Source organism: Mesocricetus auratus, unplaced genomic scaffold (assembly GCF_017639785.1).
Source record: "Mesocricetus auratus isolate SY011 unplaced genomic scaffold, BCM_Maur_2.0 Super-Scaffold_100676, whole genome shotgun sequence".
In the NCBI taxonomy this organism is placed as follows: Eukaryota; Metazoa; Chordata; class Mammalia; order Rodentia; family Cricetidae; genus Mesocricetus; species Mesocricetus auratus.
The window spans coordinates 86,911,602-86,935,780 of record NW_024429266.1 but is presented as its reverse complement, the minus strand read 5'-3'; the positions used below and the strand labels follow the sequence as shown (position 1 = coordinate 86,935,780).

Below are 24,179 nucleotides of genomic sequence, written 5' to 3'. Positions count from 1 at the left end.
TAGCTGTGTGCTTTGCATTGTGCTTGGTTTGGTATTAAAGAGCTTGTGAGGTACGAGGACAGTCTGGCTCTGGCACTGTCACCCCATTGATGAATGGCTATTATGTCTGAGTACAGTGTCTACATTCTCTTTAATGGTTCCATTGCATGTCCTTCCTAAAGTGTCATCCTCACTTCAAGGATAGCCTCCTTCCAGAGCATAAGGATATATGTGTCCTCTGTTACAGCCTTCAAACAAGAGCTGGTGGTTTAGTTTAGGAAATAAGCGAGGATGAAATTCACAATATTAGCAGGGATTATGTTAAAGGCCTCTACTGATTAGAAGAGTCACTGATTACAGGCATCACCGTGTACGTGTGTTAGCCTAATATCAGCTGAGAGAAAGAAAGGTCTCTCTACGTATGTGAACAGGGTAGAGCTGCCGGATACTGTATGAACTTGGTAAATCTTACAGGGAGGCCAGAGAGAAGAAGCGACAAGGAAGCGTTTGCTCTTTGTGGAGGAAGTGAGCTTGTGAGCATGTGTGAGTAAGGAGTGAGGGTGTAGGAGAATGGAGGTGGAAAGATTAGTAGATGTAGAGACAGTCAGGTCACTCCTTAGACAGCCTCTTCCTTAGTGCTGCTGTTGCTGAACAAGATGGGTTCAGACCAAATTGTTCTGTTCTGTGCAACCAGATTTGCTGTAGTAGGGATGGATGGGAGAGACACTTGGGCTTTTTATCCTAAAGAGCAGTCTGTGATTCAGGCTCTGAGTTCTGCGTGCATCTTTCCCACTGACTGACAGACTGCTGAAGCTAACCTCCTTAGCCCCAGCTCCTACATCTCTAAAAGAAGTGTTTATTCTACCAGCAGACCTCTCTGACTTTTATTGTCCTGAGCAAATGCTTTGTTTTTGTACATTGCTTTATAATGTGTAGTCTTCTACAAATGTAAATACTGTGAGAGTGATGTTTGTCTGGGGGCAGTGTAGTGGTCTCTGGCTGGAAACATTTGGCTCAATAGCTTTTAATGACTATTAGGGAAAACCTAGATTCAGTTTTGGCACTCTAAGTCTGAGGTGGTGAGGGCTTCCTCTATGATGATGGCTCTGAGGCTGACAAAGAGATGAAGTATTTCACTTACCATTTGACCTCGTATGGACAACTCCATACGTGACGTATTGAATGATCAAAAGGAAAGCTATAGACATTTTAAGACATTCCTTTATTTTATGAGACAGGAATTAGGGCTAGCTAAGCTAGGCCGCTTTCCTCTGGACATTTGCTGACTAATCAGTGCCATTTAGCTGGCAGATGAAACAGTCAAGGGGAAGGTGGTGTAATACAGTGTGAGGGGACATTGGAGGACTCCATGGCGGGCAAGGGACAGACATGCCAGGCAGGCAGAGCTTAAGTGGCAAGTTTTTTTGGGGAGAGGGAAGGGAGAGCAGGCAGAGAAGAGAAAGAGAGGGAGAGATAGAGAGAGAGAAGGAAAAGAAGAGACAGGAAAAGTCCTGTGTGCCCCTTCAGAGGAGCAGTGGGAAAAGAGTGCATGTGGGTGGAGTTTTCATCTTAAAGGGCCCTTTGCACCTGCATTCAGACTATGTAGGGATGTAGTAGCCATAGGACCCTAGACTGCCCAGGGCACTGCCTGAGTGCATCCTTCCAGGTGACCGGGCAGGTCAGCATAACGCCTGAGTCCTAACATAGGGCATTTCCCTTTGACTGTTCACATTTCTGGCACTTTGGGTAGTGGGATAGCTAGAAGACTGGACCTAGGTGGCATGTAAACTAACAACACAACTGTCCTATGGGAGGGAAGGTTTTATTGTAGATACGCGAGAGAGCAGCCAGAGGCATCAGGAAGAGTACACTGTTCGTGGCCAGCAGACTGACATGACCAGGGCTGTCTGAGGGGTGGGGAGAAGAGCAGGGCATAGAGAATAGAAAAAGTGTGGAGTGACTAGCGGGGGCTTTGAGCAGTGAGGGTAGCAAGAGCAGGAGCTGAGAATAGTGAGAAGAGCTGGAGAGAGTTTACGGTCCAAGAGGAGGTGAGAAGGTCTAGGATGCTAGTATGGACCTTGACATGTGTAACAAATATTTGGGAGTAGAGACTGGGTGAACCTGGAGGCTAGCATGGACTTGATATGCTGAGAGGCGCCACAGGTATATGTTATTTGGAGAGCCCTGTGTCCCTTTTGCCAGGGGTAAGGGAAATGACTCCTTTTGGCAGAGAAGAACAGTTTCACATGCTCCTGAGGAATTCTGACTTTTATCTAACAGCCAGAAGTCCTCCTAGAGTCTGCATTGAGCTCATTCCTGGATATTTGGATTGCCCTTTTGTGGGGTCCTCTTTCCCTCTCTGCCTGTTGGCCATCAGTCCGAGAGGGGATAGAGGCAGAAGGGGCGACAGAGAGCTTTGTGTAGAGCCTGTGAGCATAAATGGAAACAGCCTTCCGGGAGATCAGCTCAATTTTATCCCAGAGTGTAAGGATTATATAGGATTGGGGAGCCTGGGGACAGACCCTAATTTGCATTAAGTGGCATACTCTTATCACAAGGCTTTGTCTGTGGCAGTCGGGTCCTATAGCAGAGCTCCTAGAACAAGTCTTCTCAGCAGGGATCTGTGCCAAGGGTCAAGCTAAAGATGAATGGGGCATCTGCTTTAGAGACAGCTGTTAGATAAATTCAGTCCTCTAGACCCAGGGACATTCCCCAGGTAAGGGCAGGTAGAGGCAGAGAGTTCTGCTGGAGGATGGAGCTCCATGTTACCAAGCTTATTGAGACAAACTGCTAGGCCATGGGGAGGCTGCGACCTCTGGCCAGACAGTAGTGTCTCCCAATACCTTTTGGAGTTTGGGGAGTTGGAGTTTACTCTGGACCTGGCATTTGGACCACAGGGAGCCTCTTACTGAGCATGGCAGTTTTGAGGTAGCCGAACTTCTTACATAGCCGCAGGCTCCAGGCAGAAGTCTATGATCTTTTCTGCTAGTCGCCTGGCGATTGTCGTAGTGTTGTTTCAGCCACACTCTTGGTTATAGTCTATAGGGCAGACTGATGCAGCCACTCTTCGATGGCACAGTGGAAACTGCATGCAAGTGGCAGAGGTCACCAGATGGCTTCCTCTGCTTTTACGTCCTCATAACCAGAAAAATGGGGTCGATGTTATCAAAGCCAGAGGAACTGTTGTTTGTTTGATAAAGAATAGTTTATTTTGCCTGCACCGAGTGTGAGAAAGTGATGGAGAATCCTGATAGTTATATTCAGTTCAGCAGTTGCAGTAGGGGTATGGTGAAGGTAAGGTAGCTGAAGCAGGCATAGATCTGGGAATTGTTTCCATAATTGCACTGTTGGTAGGACTGAAGTCTTCAGGGAAGAGCAGGGATGGAAAGAACAGAGAACCGCGTGTGAATGAAATGCCACATCTCCGTGTCAGTTTCAGAACCACTGTGCACTAGTGCAGTGGAAGCCATTCCCAAGAGCTGAAACAGGGAAGGTGAGGACAGGCCCAGGGCCCAGCGCACGGTCACTCTAATCTGTCTTTAGGTGTTCCCATCTGGTGCCTCTGAGCCCAGTGGTTTTCATACCCTTTGGGGACATTTCAAACCTGACCGTTTAGCGCAGAATATCTATCTCATCATGTGTGTTGCTTTTGTTTATTTGGTTGGTTTTTATTTTAAAAGAAAATTTGTTTTCCTTGGTCTTTTTTAGGAGGAGGGATTAATATGTACTTAAGTGATGAGAAACTTGTTTAGGCATACAGCATTTAAGAAGTTTGCAAGAAAGAAATCTGGGCATTCATGAAGACCCATAGAGATCAAGGCCAGCTGCTGGCTATCTCTCGTACTACAGCCGTGTTAAGGAAGAAAGCACTTAAAGTGATTCATGGACAAATAACTGAAGAGTTAAACATGAGCTACATCCTTTAAATTGGTCTTTAATAGGATTATTCAAAATGTCTTCAAATGTAAACTGACTTTACTATTAAACAATTATCTGAGGATAAATAAGAATGGAGGTAGATACTATTCCTTTTTTTCTGGGAAATTTCTTGAAAATAATATATATATATATATATATATATAACATAAACAAATGTGGAGTTAATTTTCTGTAGTCTGATTTTCTCACATAGTGATTTCTATTTGGGGTTTGATGAAATATCCAGACTTTCTTTTTAAAATACCATTACTGTCAAGTATGATTGTGTTTGCCTGTAATTTCGGTATTCTGGAGGCTGAGGCAGGAGGATTACATAGCAAGACCATCTACCAAACCAAAGCAACAAAGCGAGTGGAAGCCATTACTGTCCTTCCTGTGCATAGTTAGCTGCCCAAACTATCAATTGGAGTGCTTGAGTGCATTTAAATCATGATTGGATTAGAATTTCTGGTGAAACTCATAGATGGAACTCTCCATGACCTTTGTGTTTGAAGTTGTTTGTTCTGATTTAGAGAATCCTAAGCTGGAGTGTGATGTTGGGGACTTTGATTTGTCCAAGTTGTGAGTACTTTGTGGGGTCTTCCTCCTCATGTGAGGGTGGGCATTTTACCAATGTCTGTTGTCGTGATTATAACCATGTTTACATTATTAACCCCTGAATGACTGCTGACAGCTAGCAGTTACAGTTATAAAACGCTGGAGAGAACTCATGGTGTCTGTCATTATGGCATAAGTAATTAGTATCTAATCTTTTACCAATTAATTATAGTTCTATGATGCAAATCCAAGTGAAAACCTTTTTGAGAAAATTGGAATATAACAGTAAAAACTAAGTTCTCCTGGAGAACGAAAGAGCATATCTTTACACAGTTGTACAAAAAAAAATAAATGTTAAATGTAATATATTGGGGGAAGGTCCATTCTGCTCTGATTAACATTATATTTTCTAAACTTTTATTCATGTTTCATTTAAAAATATTCCTGAATAAGATACTTATCGCTCACTAAATGTCCTGTGAATTTTGATACAGTTTTTCCATTTCCCTAGTGGATTAAAAGGATTTTGTGAAAACCAGAATATCTTAATGTTGGTTTTCTCAGCCATTGTGGTTACTGAGTTGTTATGGCCTTTGAATTTTTAGTTTTCATATCTAATTTATGTGTTTTGCCTGCCCATAAGTGCACCTGGCACATGCAGTACCTGCTAAGGCCAGAAGAGGGCATCAGGTCTGCTAGAGTGCCTCCCATGCCCTTGGCAAGAGCAACAGGTAATCTTAACCACTGTGAGCCATCCCTTAAGTCCTGAATTTTTGTTAAGGTCAGCCCCATGTCCATTTCTGAAGATTTTAACACTGGTTTCCAAAGTCTTCATAATATGTGTCATTTCTATACAAGGACAGAAGAACCTTGCTGTCAGTGAATATTCTATAGCCTACAGTTTTAAAAAATAACATCTTAAGCTTTTAATCTCGTTTCTCCTCGATCCCAAGGAAATGTGAAACACTAAGTACCCTTTGGGCGTGCATGTCCTCCCACCAGTTTCATGCCGCATTTCTTGTTCTTACTGTGACTTCTTTGCTGCTTTGCTCAGTGTTCTTGCCTGTGCTCCTGGCCGAGGCTCAGGGTAGTCCCTGCTGTCTCCACCGGCCGTGAACCAAGCAGTCGGTGATGTTGGTGAGGGCGGCTAGGATGCTTCTCTTGATGTCATTTTCCCCCGGCTCCCATTTGTGCAGACCCTCCTTCAGATCATAGTTTCTCCCTTCTTCAGAGTTAATGTCCCTTTTAAAGACTCTCTGTGGTGCATACAGCCTTCTTGCACACATCTGCCATTGGGTAGTTTATTTGGAAGACAAAAACACAGGCCTTTAGATAATAAACATAATACTGGAAGAAAGAATGGATAGAGAGTTTCACTTACAAAATAACTAGAGATGGGAGAAAATTTTCTAAATAAAGAATAATACCATACGGAAAGGGTTTCAGGAAATAAAGATAAGTATCTCAACAGCAGCCAACAAATAATATAACTAATTCAAACTCAGTGAGAAAATAGCCATGGTACTACATAGGTGGGCAGAAGAGGCCGTTGGGAAGCTCCCTTGTACTCAGGGAATCTGATGTGTTGGTACAAATTGTCTAATGACCAATTAGTGGGGTATATGACATGTAATCTGATCTTGTATTGTGGGTTGTTTTTCCTCCCTTTTGCTTATCTTAGTGTCTTTATCCACTAGGAGAGAGATAACTCTGGATAGAAGTTGGGGTAATCTGTTTATGGAACAGTGATTTGCTTTCCTGATCTACTCAAGACAACAGAGCCATGAGCGTCAGCTGTAGCCTGCCTTGTGCATTTCTGCTACTTTTCTAATTTAAAAATGTCAAAAAATCATCATCATTGTTATTTTCTAGATTCAGTGAATCTAGAGCCTTGGACATGCTAGGCAAGTAGTGTTCCATGAAGGATAGCCTCAGCTCTCTGTTGCATTCAGCATGGGCTCAGGCATACCACCCAAAGAGGAGACTAGCAATGAACATCTTCCTTCTGCCCCCTTCTTGATTGCGATGAAGAAGAAAAATCACAGTGGTTTGATTTTTGCCCCCTTGGTTTGAAGTATAGACAAAAAAAAAAAAAATGAAATAAAAGTAAAATTTAAGTGAGTTCCACCACTAGCTTTGCTAACAACAGTAAATTGTCTAACCTGTCTGAGATGCTGTGTCCCTTCTCAATAAATGGAAGGAAGAGTTCTGTTCCTTTCAACCCTGGGCATTTTGCTCATTGCGTACATTGCTGCCCTCTGATCTCTTGTGAAGTCTGGGGATTGTATGTGTGAAAGAAGAGGAAATCAGTTGCATTTTAAAAATGCCTTTTATTTTTGTGAGTGACGTGTGTGTGTGTGTGTGTGTGTGTGTGTGCGCGCGTGTGTGCACACGCGCGTGCACATGCCATGGTGTGTGTGAGAGCTCAGGGGACAGCTTGTGTGTGCTGGTTAACAATGCCTCCTTCCTTATATGGATCCTTCCTTTGTTTCTCATGTGGTAACTACCTTTACCTGCTTAGCCGTCTCCACAGCCCTGCAATTGGATGCATTTTGTAAGTTCCCTTTAGAACTGGTAAACTGATTTCATAGGCATATATGTAGATTAATATTATGTAGTATTAAGGGATTATTATTTTATAAGACTTAACCTTTAGGAACTTAGGAACTAAAAATCGTATGGTGTTCTTGAGGCCAAAGACATATGATGTGCTTTGTATTAGTTTGACAAGATAGTCAAAGCAAGAGTCTTCAAACAAAGATGGTGTCTACTCGTTAACTGGGAGGCATTTGCCGACAGAAGCAGGGTCTTGGAATTCCCCTAGTCTGTGGTTGGTGACTGCACAGTGTTGGCAGTAACCTGTTCTTCACTCGGGACACTTTCCCTTTTCCATCCATCGTGTGATGAGGAACCAAAACAAACAACTAGAGCTTGCTCCATTGTTCTCGGGAGTCTTCCCTGGCTTCACCTTACCTGGCAGCTCCTTCCTTATCGAAAACACCAGTAACCCTGGCGTTTTGAAATCACTTCCTTATAAAGCAACCTCTCCTTGCTGGGGAATGGACAGAAGGTTCATTGAAGAACCAAAACTTGCAGGTGTTTCATTTTGTAGCTGCTGTGACCTCTCATTGAGAAATCTGCAAGTTACAGCCTCTCTTTCCTGTGTCTCCTGTTCAGTTGGGGCCACCAGAAGACACGGCTAATGCACCTGCCACCAACACCGGTTGGTTGGTTTGTATGCAGTCATTCAATAGGAAGTTTCTAGAGCATGTTCTGTTTGCTAGATGTGTCAGGAAAAGCTCTCTGGACCCCTGGAAATAGGGCGTTCTATGGTGTTCCAGGTTGGAGTTCCTGGGAACTGAAAGAACATTGGTAGGGCCTAACCTAGGTGTGAAGGTTTTGGAGAGGTGTGTGGGCTTTAGGTACTTGATATATCTAAGGTGATGCCATCTCTTAAGTAACAGTCACTAAAGGGTAAAAGAGTATCTCTTTGACACTGTCTCTCTTTGAAGCCCTCACTGTGCAGAAGCTCTGTGAAGACCAGGCTGGCTTTGAACTCAGAGAGATCCACCTGCCTCTAACCCGAGTGCTGAGATTACAGGTATGTGTACCACACCTGTCATGATTTTCAAACCATCTCAGCAACAGTTTTCTTTTTTAAACACTATGTTCATAGCCACACAAATGGTTGATAGATCTGGCAGTAAAATCCATATTTGGGGGAGGGGGACGATGTATGTCTTAGAGTAGCAGTTCAGGAGACTTTTATTAGTTACTTACTGTGTGTAGGGAGTTGTGACTGGAGGCACTTGTAGAGGATACAAGTAATGGTAAAATGTGGGCTTTGCTACTAGGGAAACTGAGTGTGTTCATGTGTTATACAGGTTCATGTAGAGGCTACAGGTGTCAATTCTCAGGAACTATCCACCTTGTTCTTGGAGAAAAAGTTTCTTAGTGACCTAGAGCTCACTGGGCAGCCAGCAAGTCCCGAAGAGACTCCTCTCTCTGTTGTCCTGGGGCTGGGGTATAGCTCAGGACATCGTGTTCACTTACCGGGGCTGGGGTATAGCTCAGGACGTCCTGTTCACTTACCGGGGCTGGGGTATAGCTCAGGACATCGTGTTCACTTAGCAGTCACTTTGGCAACTGGCCTGGCCTCATCCCACTAGAGCAGCAGTTCTCATCCTGTGGGTCGCGACCCTTTTGGAGGTCAAATGATTCTTTTACAGGGCCTCACATATCAGATATTTACGATTCATAACAGCAAAATTACAGTTATGAAGTAGCAACAAAATAAGTTTATGGGGGCCACCATAACATAAGGAACTGCATTAAAGGGCTGCAGTGTTTGGAAGGTTGAGAACCACTGCTCCAGAAGAGCCTTCAACGTAGCGATTTTATGTTTGGGATTAGTAAGTAAAGAAGTGGGTTTACTAGGCAGAAATTAAAGACCGAGGACAAGATTGGCTTGTTGGGCTGTGTGTCCCAGGTGATGGGAAGAATACTAGGAGCAGCAGTAAAAATCCAGGGCAGTCCTTGATGCAGACAAGCCATGATGTTCAAGGTGGTGCTGGGATGCTGCCCAGAGGGATGGCAGACAAGTGGGATCCAGGTCCAGGGATTGGAAGAGAAGGCAGAGGTAGAGATGCAGGGCCTGGGGGGAAGTCCAGCAGTCTGGGAAAACCCCAGTGCTGTGAAACTAGGGAGAGTTTGATGCTCTGCATAGAGACATATATTTAGAAAATTAGCCAAACAGGAACAATTGAAGTCATTGCCTGGAGAAGGTCTCCTAAAGAGCCTTTGAAAAAAGGGAAAAGTTACATGTGTAACCTGTTGCTAAAATTCAGAAACACTGGTTGTGTGAAGCATAGTTTCTACCTTGTTTTCACGTGTACAGACATCCGTTAACACACCAGAAACACGCACTTATCTTCAGTTTGAACTTCGTGCAGTTTTGTTCTTGAATCCTGGGAAAAGCTCATCTTCATTTAAAGTTTGAGAATAGGTTGAGATCGTTTTGGCCCTAAGATCTCTAATCATTCACTTTACCAGAGAAAACTGCATTCAGGAAGATTCTGCAAGGACACCAGCTATCGGAGGGAATCAACTTCTTGATGATTCGATTAGTCTTTAGGCTAATAGGCTTCAGGTGGGTGCGGAGTGGCCTGCTTAGCTCTGGTGACTCCCCTCATCCCTGGGAAACATTTGTGCACTCCTTTATAGTTATTGTATCCTCATTATCCCTCTTTGACAGCCTGCTTTGTTATATCAGCGTGCCCAACAGAGTTGCTCATTAGCTGCAAATATTTATTGAGCTCCCAACTGTTGGGCCCTGTTGTAAGTACTTGAGAGGACAAAATGGACAGAGAGTATTTGTCCGTGACAGCTTATATTTTAAAGCCCACTTAGGAAGTCATAGCATGCTACCAGATAGCGATGTGCGCACACTAGCACAGGTAGAGATCAGAATACAGCTTTTGGGAGTCAGTTCTCCTCCACCTCGGGAGCTGAGCATCAAGCTCAGGCTGGCTGTCAGGCTTGCACACCCAGCACTACACCCACCGAGCTACCTGCCTGCCTCGCTTTGTCGTCTAGAGACAGGGCTTCATGTAGCCCAGGCTTGAGCTCATTGTTTAGCAGAAGATGACCTTAAGCTTCTAATCTTGTCTTCCCAACTTTCTGAGTACTGTGATTACAGGTGTGCACTTCCAAGCTCCACGTAGCAGCGTGCATTTTGGTGCGATGCAGTTTGGTGTTGGAGAAAAGCCAGCCCCCTCTCCTCTTAGACTCAAGTATATGTGAAAGGGTCTGGATGACTAGAAGCAGCAGGGTTCTGGGGAAGAGCTATTATGTAAGTCCTTGGGTATCCAAGAGCAAAATGGGATAAAATGAAATTGAATGAGATTGCCCCAATATGTAAGGCTTTGTAAGCACTGATAATGGATTAAATGTGTGTGCATGTAGATGCATATTTTTTAGTTTCCCGTGAAATACATTCAGAGTAAATTAAATATACCAGGAGAGGGTACCTGGCATTGGCCTGAAGCATGACTATAACTCTTGTGTCTCTCTCTGTATGGTGTGTTGGGATCTAAAGGTTTGGTATTCCAATGTGAGTGGCTGACAAGCTGACCAGAAGCTGACACATACCACTTATTTAATAAACCCCACTTTGAGCCGGGCGGTGGTGGCGTACGCCTTTAATCCCAGCACTCAGGAGGCAGAGGCAGGCGGATCTCTGTGAGTTCGAGGCTGGGCTGGACCCACAGCCTCCGAAACAATACAGAGAAACCCTGTCTCGTAAAAACCAAATAAATAAATAAATAAACAAACCCCACTTTGTCCTCAAAGCTTCTGTTGGCATTAGATAAAAGGTATTTAAATGATTGTCCACTGAAATGGAAGGAAAGAAAAATAAAGGGGTGTGGCAATGTGAAAATTTCTTAGCCATCAGCCTGTATATATAGCTTTATTTTTATTGATGCTGATTTGTCTTGACACCATAACCTAACTGAATCAATTATTATTTAGAGCTGTTTTTAAACCTGACAGTTTTCACTTTTGCCTGTTTTGATGAGCAAGGAAAAGGATTTCCTTTCTTTCCTAAAAGCCCTCAGAGATGGTAGCCCTTTGAGTGAATTATTTGGTAAACAAAGGTGAAGGTACAAGCCTTGGCCTTGTGCCAATGAGGCTGTGCATGACTAATTTCTTGGCAGTTGTGTCTGGGTATGTTTCTGGGAATTTGCTCCTTACATCAGCGTTCATGTATTCCACATTTCAATGTGAAAGTGCTTGCTTTCTGTCTGCAGGTGAAAGTTTCTTTAGACCATTGTGACTGAGTCAGTTACTATAAGGAAACGGTGCATTAACAAGAGTGAGTTTTCCCAGTTCCCCAGGGAGTTGGAGTACCTCCACAGTGCATGAGACATAGTTCACTTCATGCCAGGCCAAGTGGGTTCCTCATCAGTTGGATTTTCTGTAGGATATTCTGATTGCCAGGGTGCTTTCTGGCCCTACCCTCCAGTCCACTCATCACCACTGTAACATTTTAATTAGGGACTGAAACTAGCCTGAAAGTGACCTGAATAAAACGTTAGTAGGAAGGTGATTTCTAGTTTTTTGTCCTTAGGAAGACAATTTCATTAAAACAGTGCCCCCAAAGTCCCTTCTGAATGAAAGGTATAAACAAGCTGGTGAGATCACAAAAGACTCCAGTGTTCCTTGTGGGGCCTGGGGATGTACAGTGAGGGTTTGTAAGCAGAGTCAAGGTGTTACTGAGAACTGATCTGGCCTTGTGGGTTGTTTTGTTTTTGTTTTTGTTTTTTTAAGGTTGGATCTTCCTACCTAGCCCAGGGTAGCCTCAAACTCAAGATCCTTCAGCCTCAGCCTCTGGTCTTTGAAAGGATAATGCTTCGTGCTGTGTTGAGATTAAACGATGACGGTAAAAGTAGAGCAACTTTTTGGGAAGTTACAGTAGGATCTTAATTCAGAAAGAGTAGGCAGTGGTTTGGAGTATGGTGGAGACAGGAAACCTGGCCAGAGTCTGGATCATCTCAAAGTAAAATGCCTGTGGTATCAACTGCTTAGATACGGCATTTTCTGGAAGGGAGGAAGCCAAGGCTTTTGGTTTGAAGAGGAGCTCTTTGTCAGTCCTGTTAGAGTGTGGAAGTCTGCTAGGGTAGGTTGGCTTCAGTGTGGGAGCTCATGATCTTCTTGCCTTTACCTCCCAGGTGCTGGGATTACAGGTGTGTGTATTCCATACTTGACAGGTAAATATTCCTTTTGTGTTTTTCTCCTTTGTAGTACAGGTATTGAACCCAGGGTCTGGCATGTGTTAGGTGAGTGCTCTACCATTACGCTACATCCCAGCTCCCCTATACTTCTTAACAAGAAATCATCCTTTATTATTTCCTTAACATACTAAAGCGAAGTTATTTTAAGGTCTTTGTGAATCTGCCCTATCAAATTAGTTTCTCTTAGAGTTAATTTATGTTCTAATTATTTTTAACTGTCCTAGTATAGAATTCTTTGTGTTGTGAGATTTGGTTTCCTGGCCATAACTTGGAACCTTTTGATTACTTTGTGTGCTGATTTAGATCCATTCCTCTGAGGAGGTAGATCAGATGGTGTCATTTTGGTCCATCTCTTCCTAGTCCTCCTAGGATAGCACAGATTTAACAACCAAGTCAGTGTACAGACTGGTCAGAGTCTTCCTGTGCTGTTTCTTGGTTGTTGTCCAAGCTCTGGCCGTCAACCCTATTCAAACCCCATTCATAGGAGAGGAAGCCACTGAGATTCCCTTCTAGAAAAAAGAACAGTTACCCCACAGAGCTGACTCTGTGACCGCTGCTGCTAGTTCTAAGTCTGCCATGCTATAAGCCTCGTTCCCATGTCAGCATTTTCACTTCTTATGATTCCCTGGGGTTATCTTGTTCTTCACTTAACCAGATTTAGGGCTTCTATTGTATATGTTGGGTGTTATGTGTGTGGGGTTGTTGTGTGAGTATGGGAGAATGCCTTTTCTAAATGTAAGCCAACTATTGTATCTTTATCAGAAATATCATCGAAACTCTTTAAAACTTACATTCTCATACTCAGATAATATTTTTATAAAATGCCTCTGGAGAACTTACTAAACATGTTCTAAGAGTAAACTCATGTACAAGAGCATTCATGTGATAGAAAAGGAAAATGGGAAGTGACTTGGTCACAAGGTTTTTACGCATGGCACAAAAGGGTGATGACCCCCGTAGCTCAGCTCCATAGTTGGGTTTTAAACACCAACTTAGATGATTACCACCCTGACTTCTTGGTAGGTGTCTTCAACCACTGCATTTACAACTCCATTCGTCAGAGGAAATAATACTTCCTCTTCCATTTGTTTGTTACAAGCATGATGCAAGAGAAAGTACTAGATGCCCAATAGACATGCAATAACTGTTTTCTTTCTATGTTTCAGGCACATATGTTTCCAGTATGGTGATTTAAATAAGACCTGTAAGGTTTTGTTCGGAATACAGCATGTTTCATATGAATAAAAAGAGTGAGAGTTAGGCTGTTGGGTCAGGTTTTTGAATGTGACTTTGGAGTGAGAGGTCTAGTCTAAGAGAGAAGCAGAGCTAGGAAGCAAGGAAATCAAAGAGACTGGAAACTGGCCAGTTACAGAATTCTTCAGAAAAGCTGGTTTGGCATTGGGGAATTCCAGAGCAGAACAAGGTCTGGACTGGGTGACAGGAGTGAATGCCTCGAGCATTTCTCGGAGCTCGTCCTGAGGCTGCTAGGTCCTCAGTGGGCATACGGGGCTCTCTTGAGGATACTTTGTCAGCGGTAATCTTGTAGAACATTTTTCTGGCCCTGTTTTGGAAATCCCCAACTTAACAAGGAACATTTGGTCCTTAGCATGCAATACCCAAGGGAATAAGTAGGTCTGGCTAAGTGTTTACATTTCAGATAGCCAAGAATCTAAATGAGGGAATTGTCTTCGGGACCTTGGTTAAAGCCTGTTTTCTGGCTCCTGCCTTCTGGACCTTGCTTTGTAGACTCCCACCTTTCCATCTGGCTGAACAACCTTCAGCGTCTAGCTTACATCCGTTCCTCCCATGACTCCGCCAGGCCTCTCTACCCTGTGCCTAGTAATATAACCCCATATAACTTAGAAAGTATATCAATTTTGATGAACAGGAGTATGTGTGGACACTATAAAAAGATGCTTAGTTGGAAATATGGGTGTGTGCATATTTGGTGTGCATGTGTGTTGTATGCTACTGTAGAAGCCAGCAAAGAGAAGAGTCTTATTAAAATAATATCTGTATAGAAATTGATGAAATTAAAGTAGGTAGGTTAGGTCCAGTTCATATATGACTTTTCAGACTAAGGGGAATGTCGTCATTGCTCAGATTCACCAGTTATCAGAATTCGCCACACATGCTTTGTGCCTCTGCATGGCAGTGGTTGAAGTGTTGGAATACAGGTCTTGGTTTATGAGCTTTACTTCCAGGCCCTTCTGAATGTGTCTCTAAACATGTAGACACTTTTCCTTATGTCTCAATGCCATGCCTACTTCCTTGGTGTCTGCTATATCTAGAACATGCATAAATTTTTAAAATATTACTTGGCAGTGTCATTCTTACATTTTATTCTAATCAGCGTCTAAACAAGGTTGTCACATTAGAGTTTGTTGTTAATCCTTTGGCTTTTATTTAGTCTCCTGATTCAGATTTTTTTATCTCAGTACTGGGGATTGGACCTAGGGCTTTGAACATGCCAGGCAAATGCTGTGCCAGCTGAGCTATATCCCCGGCCAGTGGTTTAAACTTCTGAGAGTTAGTTTTGGTGGCCGAAGGACACAGGTGGGAAGATGCAAGGCTAGAGGGATGGATTTTAATCCATCTATGAGGAAATCTGTAAAATCTCAGCCTGCCGAGTGTAGGGGATTTGACTCTAATGTTCAAGACTGAAAATGCTTCAGTTCTTGTCAAAGACACAGTTTAAGTAGTATTAGCTCTATATTTCAGTCAGTGTGAAGTATTTATCTAAATTGCAGTTGCTGTCTGGAATGCTTAGTCAGAAATGGAAGTTCACTGTTTTATACCAGAATAAAGAAAAAACTAAACCCAAATGTGTGTGTAAGGTGCAACTCCTGCTCTAAATTACAGCCAGTTATCTTTCTGATGACTGTTTTCTTCTACTTACATTGAAAACATTTTCCAATTTGATGTTATTTTATTGTGTTAATTTCAGCTAAGCAGATCCTGGTCTTTAATTCCTGCTTGGAAAGGCTGAGTCAGGGGATTGCCAGATTCCAGGCCTGTGTGGGCAACTTACTGAGACCTTTTGTCAGAATAACAACTAGAAAAGGACTGGGGATCTAGCTTAGCAGGAGAACTTTTGCCTGATGCATCAAGGCCCCACGCCTAACCTCTAGCACCACTTCCTTAGGTCACGGCGCCCCCCTCTCCAAGGTGACTGTTTCCCTGCCCTTGAGTGTGCTGCTGCTCCAGCTAATGCTAACACAGTAGAGCAAAAGTCTCCTGGTGTGCAGTGGTCAGCGGGTCTCCTAAACATTGCTGTGACAGTCCTCAGATCCCACACATACTCATGCATACGTACACATACAACACATGCATACACACATGCATAAACACAAATGCACACACATGCATACACACACTGAATTTTAAGAAAATCCTCTTTCAAATAAACTTTTAACATGTTTTACCTCATCCCAGATAAATTTCATTCTTAATATTCTACAAACTTGAAAAAGTATTATCTGTGAGAAGCCACATTTTAAGTGAGATGAAAGTAATTATTAGAACGAACGTTAAATTCATTTGTTTACTGTGGCTGTGTGTAATCTCTGTAAATGAGACTCAACTACAGAAGACTTTACTATGTATGAAGTTCTTGTTGGAAACCTTGAGTCTTACATATGGATATCTGTATGAGCTTTGTGAGGCTTCTTCAGACTGATGAGTATGGAGTGATCCAGCTGGTTTGTAGCTGAGGTCATGCTTTACACACAGCAGTTGTAGGGAGTAGAACATTTAATGACTTCAAGTCCCAGACACACACTAGTAATGAGGGGGCCTTAGTGACCTTCCTGCTGCTGTGAGGGGACATCCTGAAAACAGCAACTTGAGGGAAAAGTCCCAGGCATCAGGAGCTTGAAGAAGCTGGATCCACAGCTGGAAAAAGGCCAGAGAGTGCATGCCTTTCTCTACTGAGCCCACAGTTGATGGGGCCCCTCACAGGCATGCTCAGAAGCTTATCTCTCGGGTGACTCTAGACCTTAGCAGGCTGACATCGAGGGTAACTGTTTAATAGGTATATAATAATAGGCTGAAAAGTACAGGTTTAATCTTCTCACCATAAAATGTTTATTATTCCCTACAGTGTTAATCAACATCCTGGTTAGCACTTTTACCTTTTAGAGCTTGATAACACCAAACATTTGTTTGTCCCTTTTAGATGCTCTGCTGTGAGTCTGCAGAAGCTGCCGGAGCAGTGGCTGTGGAGTGTTTTGGAGGAAATTAAAAGCAGTGATCCCTCTTCCAAACTCTGTGCCACAAGGCGAAGTGCTGGGATCCCTTTCTACATACAGGTACTCACCCGAGACCACCACACTGGTTCTGTGTGTGCTCTGAAACTGTATTCTCACCTTATTAGTATGTGAGAAATGTATTGCATTAGGGTGTTTCTGTCTTTCCAGTACCATAGCATTTATGACTTGGTTATTTTTATTGCATTTATTTATTTATTTATTTGTGTGTGTGTGTGCACAGGCATACACATACTATGGTTCACATTTAGAGATCAGAGGGCAACTTGCTGGAGTTGGTTCTCTCTTTCCATCATGTAGACCCTAGGGATTGAATGTAGGTTGTTAACATTTGGTGGCTGTGCCATCTCTCTGTCTCCTGTGTGATTTTGTTTTAATTTGTGGACAGAATGTTCTGTGTCAGATCTGCTTTTAGATCAGGAGGTCAGTGTTGTAGTATAAACACAGGGTAATATAGATTTCCGTCTGTGTGTTGGTAGTCAGAGATTACTGGCACAGCGGTTGCTTATTTCTAGGATGTATCCATATCTGCGTCCTCCTATAACATATCCGTCATAAGAACCATAGTCTTAATAGTCACTCACAGTTAGCCATGGTCACGTCATGTCTGTTACTTCATTTGATCCCCACCTAAACCCTGTGAATATATCCCCAGTGAGGAGGCTGGAGACTGAGGAAGCGACTTGCCAAAGGTCACAGGGATATAAAGCTTGCTAAAGTTTAACCCAGTCTATATGTCTCTTGACCACATCATCATGTGAAACTACATGTGAGTGCAGTTTCTGAACACGATGGAAACATACTTGACACTTGCTTTTTACAATAATTATACCTTACAACCTGCTCATATCCCCATATGCTGCTAGTGCCGCTGACGGGTAAATAGTTCCTTTCTACAAGATAGAGAGTAAGAGACTGTCGCTTCATTATCACAAAGAATAATCACCAGTACCCTTGAAATACTAAATCAGATACCATCCTTGTTTATAGTAAGACAAAATGCACAAATTGGTGGTGGAATAAGCACAATTGAAGTAAATAAAGTAGCCATCTTTCTTAGTCTCCCTGTACTTTTTTCTTTCTCTCTTTAAAGTAATTTGTTTATTCTTATTTTATTTGCATTGACATTTTGTCTGTGTGTATGTCTTTGTGAGGGTGTCAGATCTTGGAGTTACAGACAGTTATGAGCTGCCATGTGGGTGCTGGGAATTGAACCAGAGTCCTCTGGAAGAGCAGTCAGTGCTCTCAACTGCTGAGCCGTCTCTCCATCCCTTGTTTCTTTCTCTTATTCCTGCTTTCTTCATGACTTTTTGATGCCCACGGGGCAGCAATCACAGAAGTGAATGATTGAAATCACTAGTTCCTATAACTTAAGTTAACCTGTTTCTCTTAATCTATGTACTGTCACATGGCTCATGGCTTTTACCTCTCCTCCTGCGTGCCCTGCTTCTTTTGTGTCCTGTTGGAGACTCCCCCTTTTTTCTCCCTAGAGGACTCTCTGTCCAGAAGTCCTGCCTGTACCTCCTGCCTGGCTAAGTGTGGTTTAGTTTCCTACTTGCAGTTCCTTCTGACCTGCTGTGTTATGTAACCTTCTTTTCTGAGGACAAATGCCAGGTAATTGAGGGTCCTGCCCAGTGTTGGTGCTATGTGGTTGTTCTAGCTGAGATACTCACCTTATGTTATAGAGTGACCACCAAGTCCATTTTCTGAACCCATACGCACCAGGCAACATTGCCATAGTTTGCCTGGTTCTTTAAGGCAAGGTGAGTTGAGTCAAGTTCCTGGGAAGAACACCTTTCAGTAATTGAGTGTAGCTTTCTAATTTATTTTAGTGGAATAAAGTTTTAATTAGCACTAGAGTAATACCCTTTGTTCTGCTGACAACTTCAGTTTGCAGTCAGCTGTGGTGAGAAACTACCGTTTCAGTGTACAGGTTCACCCCTTGTGTGAACAGTTTTTAAAAATTCATAGAGCATGTTCTCAGAGCGTAGATACATTGTGATGAACGTGTTTAAGTCTGTTTATATGTCTGTCTTGTGCATTCTTATTGCATAGGTTGTCATGGATTTAGAAGATGCAGGATAGTTGCAAACTCTGGCTCTAGAGAGCCAGACGCTGCATCTTACAGATGCAGATGTGGAGGACGAGTTTAAGAATGTGGCTGAAGTGGCTTTTTGTTGCCAACTTTGTTGAGATTGAATTCACTTGTGGCAACAGTTCGTGCATTTAATGTATACAGTATTGTGACTTTCACTGTATTCTCAGAGCTCGATAACCGTTAGCACAATCTAATCTTAGAGTATCTCCTAACCCCATCCATTAGCCTTACTCCCAATTCCCTCCACCTCTGCTGCTCTCAGCCTTAGGCAACCACTGATCTTTCTGTCTCCGTGGATTTGTCTGTTGTGGACATTGCATGTAAATGGAATCACACAATATTCAATCTTTTGTGTCTGGCTTCTTTCACTTAGCAGTATATTTTCAGGATTCATTCATGTTGTCACATATATCAGTACTTTATTTCTTTTTATTATATTGCCTTAAGTGGGCTGATAGCCCATTATTTTGTTTATTGGATGCTAGTCACCAAGTAAGTAAGTGGCTCCTTTGAAATCTAAGTGCAAGATCCCTGTGGGGTTTGCAATGTTTCTTTTTGTCCTGTGGAGTTTCAGATACTGTGGCATAATTAGACTTTGTGTAGACTCTTCTGTGAAGAATTAACTTGTTGATCAATATCTAGAGGGCCTGACAACCTTTAGAAGAAATCTAATCTAGAATGTTCTTGTAACTGTTTAAATTAAGAAAATTTTCTCATCTGATCAATTTGTTTCTGAAAGTGCCTTGTTTATTGTATCTGCCATTTTACCTGATTGTGGTTCTTACAAAGTGGCCTATCTATGTCGTTTATTCATCAGCTGCTTATAATTATATTATCAACAAGTAAACAGAAGGGTCTGTGGAGTTGACTTGATTTTACCTTAACCCAATTTCATACATGAACAAGGAAGAGAAGTTAAGTTACTTGGTTAAAGCAGTCTGGCTTAATTAACTCACCCCAGTAGTCTTGTTTTTATACAGAGTATTTTCAGTTTGGGGATAGATTCCAAAGCCAACAGATAGGTGTATGCAAAATCAAAGCCCATTAATTTTGGTATTTTTCCCCCTCACAGGCATTATTGGCATCTGAACCAAAGAAAGGCAAAATGGATTTGTTGAAAATAACAATGAAAGAGCTGATCTCTTTGGCTTTGCCTGTAGATGGCTCAAAGGGCACAGTCCCCCAGGTAATGATGGAGATGCTGCAGGGAGAGTAGTTAAGGCTCTGCTATGTATTTGTTTTTAAAGGTATCTGCTGAAGACAACTCCTGCAGAAAGGGCAATGTGAAGTGTTTAGGAGGGTTGGTGTTATTTATTTATTTATTTTGTCTTTCCTATCCACAAAATAAACTTGCTGTGGTTGATACGTATTGATGAGAGTGAACAACTTTTAAACTCTGTTGAAAACATTCAGTTGACAAGCTATGTGTTACTAATGCATCTAAAAATAAGAAATGAGTATGTAGTCCCTTGAATCTCATATGTGCATCTTTGAGTTGATACACACTTTGTAGTTGAGCATTTGAATCTTTCTTTAAATTGTGGTGTCTTATTTTTAGTATGTTTATATTTCAATTTTAAGTAATGTTTTAGTGTCTTCTAGTCACTGGGTAATATGCAGTTGGGTCAACACTCCTGCTAGCTGTACTCCTCTACTAGGCAGTAATTAGCATGTGTGCCTGATCATCTAGGTTTCCTTGGTAAATATTTCTTAGTAGGATGTTACTGTGGAAAGCCCATGCTCAGTTAGGGAACAAGGCTAAAGTTTATAGGAAAGAAAAGTTAGTTTATTTGGTTTTAAGTCATAGGTGGTATCAGGAGCCATAGTATGGGCCAGCTGGGAGAAGCTATGATGTTCGTTTCGTTAACATATACATAGTGGCCAATTACTCTAAAATTCTTTGGGAAAAGTAACTAACATGTTAGTAATCATTTTTCAAAAAAGACCATAACAAGACAGTTTTCAATGAAATGTGAGAAACATGTATTTTTTTTTTTAAGGTGGCTACTTTGAAAAAGACCCAAGTTGACAGGAACTTTGACAAATAATGAGGTTCTTTGGCTTCAGTAATATTGCTTATTTGTGACTTCTCTCTTTCTGCCTTGTTGGAGTGGTGAGAAATCTGATTTTAAAAGTCAGCTTTTGTTCTTGGGCTATAGCTCAGTGGCTCAGCACTTTACTAGTGTGTGCAAGGCTTGGGTTTGGTCTCCATCACCACAAAGGTTTAATGATCTTAGTTGTATTTTTGCTGTTTAAAACAACTTTATTTTATTTTTGTTTTGAGAATTGTTTTTCTAAAATATTAAGTGAACACCTAACATTTGTTTTTGTTTGCTTTTTTTTAGTATTTTTAAATATGGACATTGAAGATATACATTTAACTCACTTTAAACAAACATTTTTGTTTGTTTGTTTGTTTGTTTTTTTACAAGCCAGAGATCCACCTGCCTCTGCCTCCTGAGTGCTGGGATTAAGGCATGTGCCACCACTACCCAGCTTACATTTCTTTTCTTTAGAATCAATTAAAGTACATTTTACAGTGTCAGTGTCTAAAAGCCTTGCTAGTATTTTATTATGAATGTTAAAGAATTTTGATCATTGCTTAAAATTTTTAATAATTATTTATTTATGTGTATGCATGTTTTGAATGCATGTATGTTTATGGACAATGTTTGTGCCTTGTTTTTTTTTTTGTTTTTTTGTTTTTTGTTTTTACGAGACAGGGTCTCTCTGTATTGTTTTGGAGGCTGTCGGTCCAGCCTGGCCTCGAACTCACAGAGATCCGCCTGCCTCTGCCTCCCGAGTGCTGGGATTAAAGGCGTGAGCCACCACCGCCTGGCATGCCTTGTTCTTATGGAGGTCAGAACAGGCAGTCAGATCCTGTGAAACTGTAGTTACGGTGGTTCTGGACCTTGAGGGTCCAGAACGTAGGTGTTCTACAAGAACAGTCAGTGCTCTTAACCTCTGAGCTATCTAGCCAGCACCTTGACCAGTGTTTTCAAGTGTATTTACTTTAAAAGCATTAAAAAAATGTTTCTACCCAATTCCACTATGGTGAGAGCACAATCTACAAGATAGCAATAGTTGTTATTTATTGTGATTCTGTTTGTGGATAAGTTTGGGATTGTTTTTAAAAATTAAATAAATGTTCCAAGTATCTTTGGAAAGAATCTACCGTTCTTATTCACTAGGTACAGAATTCTACACATGCTCAATGGACAAAGCTTTCTTAGTTGTTTTGCTCCATTTTATAAACTCTTCACTTAGGTTTTCAGTTTACAAGTGTATTTTCTTAAATGTGCTATTTCATTTGAGAACTGTCCACTAGTGGTAATTTGTGTACAGATTCAGAATTAACCATAGTATTAAGCCCACCACTGATCTTGAGCTTTTCATTCTAGGTTCATGCTTTAAATATCCTTCGAGCCCTGTTCAGAGATACACGTCTGGGGGAAAACATCATTCCTTATGTTGCTGACGGAGCTAAGGCTGCAATTCTGGGCTTCACGTCACCTGTCTGGGCAGTGAGTGTTCTTGCCATTTGTCTCCACCGAGTTAATTATGCCTTTGAATAATAGATTTTTGATAAGCTGACCTTTTCCTGATGATAAAATATATATGCTGTATTGTATCAACTAATTCCTCCATGGAATAAGTTTTTTTTCAATCAGACTACATTTATTCCTTTATTTTATGGTTCTGTGTTACTTAGGGTTTCTGCTGCTGTGAAGAGACATGATGACCGCAACGATTCTTATAAAGGAAAACATTTAATTGGAACTGGCTTATAGTTTTACAGGTTTAGTCAGTTACCATCATGATGGGCTTTGAGATTGCTTCCAAGCTTTTAATTATGAATGGTTCAGCAGTAAATACTTATATACCAGTTCTCTGAATCCCTGCTCTCAGTTTGTTTGGGTCTATCACAGAGTAATTCTGCTTTACATTTTAGGAACCTTTTTCCTACCGTGGCAGAACCATTCGCATTCACATCAGCCATGCACAAGAGCTCCATTTCCCTATGTCATCACCACCATTTATTATTTTCCTTTTCTTTAATGATAATCCATCCTAAAAAGTGTGAAATAGAATTCCATTCTAGTTTTTGAAAAATATTTTCAGACTTATTTATTTTTATGTGTGTTAGTGTTTTGCCTGCACATATATTTGTATGCCACATAACATGCCTGATGCTTGTGGAGATCAGAAGAGGGCATTGGATTCTCTAGAAGTGGAGTTACAGATAATTATGAGCCACCATGTGGGAGATGGAAGTGGAACCCAGCTGCTCTGTATGAGCAACAAAGCTCTTAACTACTACCGTCTCTCCAGACCCTCCCATAACTACTGACCGTCTCTCCAGACCCTCCCATAACTACTGACCGTCTCTCCAGACCCTCCCATAACTACTACCTTCTCTCCAGACCCTCCTATACCTACTACCGTCTCTCCAGACCCTCCTATAACTACTACCGTCTCTCCAGACCCTCCCATAACTACTACCGTCTCTCCAGACCCTCCTATAACTACTGACCGTCTCTCCAGACCCTCCCATAACTACTACCATCTCTCCAGACCCTCCCATAACTACTGACCGTCTCTCCAGACCCTCCCATAACTACTGACCGTCTCTCCAGACCCTCCCATAACTACTACCGTCTCTCCAGACCCTCCCATAACTACTGACCGTCTCTCCAGACCCTCCCATAACTACTACCTTCTCTCCAGACCCTCCTATAACTACTACCGTCTCTCCAGACCCTCCTATAACTACTACCGTCTCTCCAGACCCTCCTATAACTACTACCGTCTCTCCAGACCCTCCTATAACTACTACCGTCTCTCCAGACCCTCCCATAACTACTACCGTCTCTCCAGACCCTCCTATAACTACTGACTGTCTCTCCAGACCCTCCCATAACTACTACCGTCTCTCCAGACCCTCCTATAACTACTGACTGTCTCTCCAGACCCTCCCATAACTACTACCGTCTCTCCAGACCCTCCCATAACTACTGACCGTCTCTCCAGACCCTCCCATAACTACTACCGTCTCTCCAGACCCTCCCATAACTACTACCGTCTCTCCAGACCCTCCCATAACTACTACCGTCTCTCCAGACCCTCCCATAACTACTACCGTCTCTCCAGACCCTCCCATAACTACTACCGTCTCTCCAGACCCTCCTATAACTACTACCGTCTCTCCAGACCCTCCCATAACTACTACCGTCTCTCCAGACCCTCCCATAACTACTACCTTCTCTCCAGACCCTCCTATACCTACTACCGTCTCTCCAGACCGTCCCATAACTACTACCGTCTCTGCAGACCCTCCCATAACTACTACCGTCTCTCCAGACCCTCCCATAACTACTACCGTCTCTCCAGACCCTCCCATAACTACTGACCGTCTCTCCAGACCCTCCCATAACTACTACCGTCTCTCCAGACCCTCCCATAACTACTACCTTCTCTCCAGACCCTCCTATACCTACTACCGTCTCTCCAGACCCTCCCATAACTACTACCGTCTCTCCAGACCCTCCCATAACTACTACCGTC

General features: G+C 42.3%; 1 protein-coding gene across 2 annotated transcripts in view; it reads left to right on the top strand.

Annotated features, from left to right (window-relative positions):
* Window positions 1-24,179, top strand: part of Thada (THADA armadillo repeat containing) — a 285,813-nt gene that overhangs the window by 49,767 nt on the left and 211,867 nt on the right. For both annotated transcript variants that reach the window (XM_040738715.1, XM_040738714.1), the window contains exons 23-25: window positions 16,426-16,558; window positions 19,687-19,800; window positions 22,016-22,138. In XM_040738715.1, coding sequence (XP_040594649.1) covers window positions 16,426-16,558; window positions 19,687-19,800; window positions 22,016-22,138 — 370 coding nt within the window. The remainder of the gene's footprint in view (window positions 1-16,425; window positions 16,559-19,686; window positions 19,801-22,015; window positions 22,139-24,179) is intronic.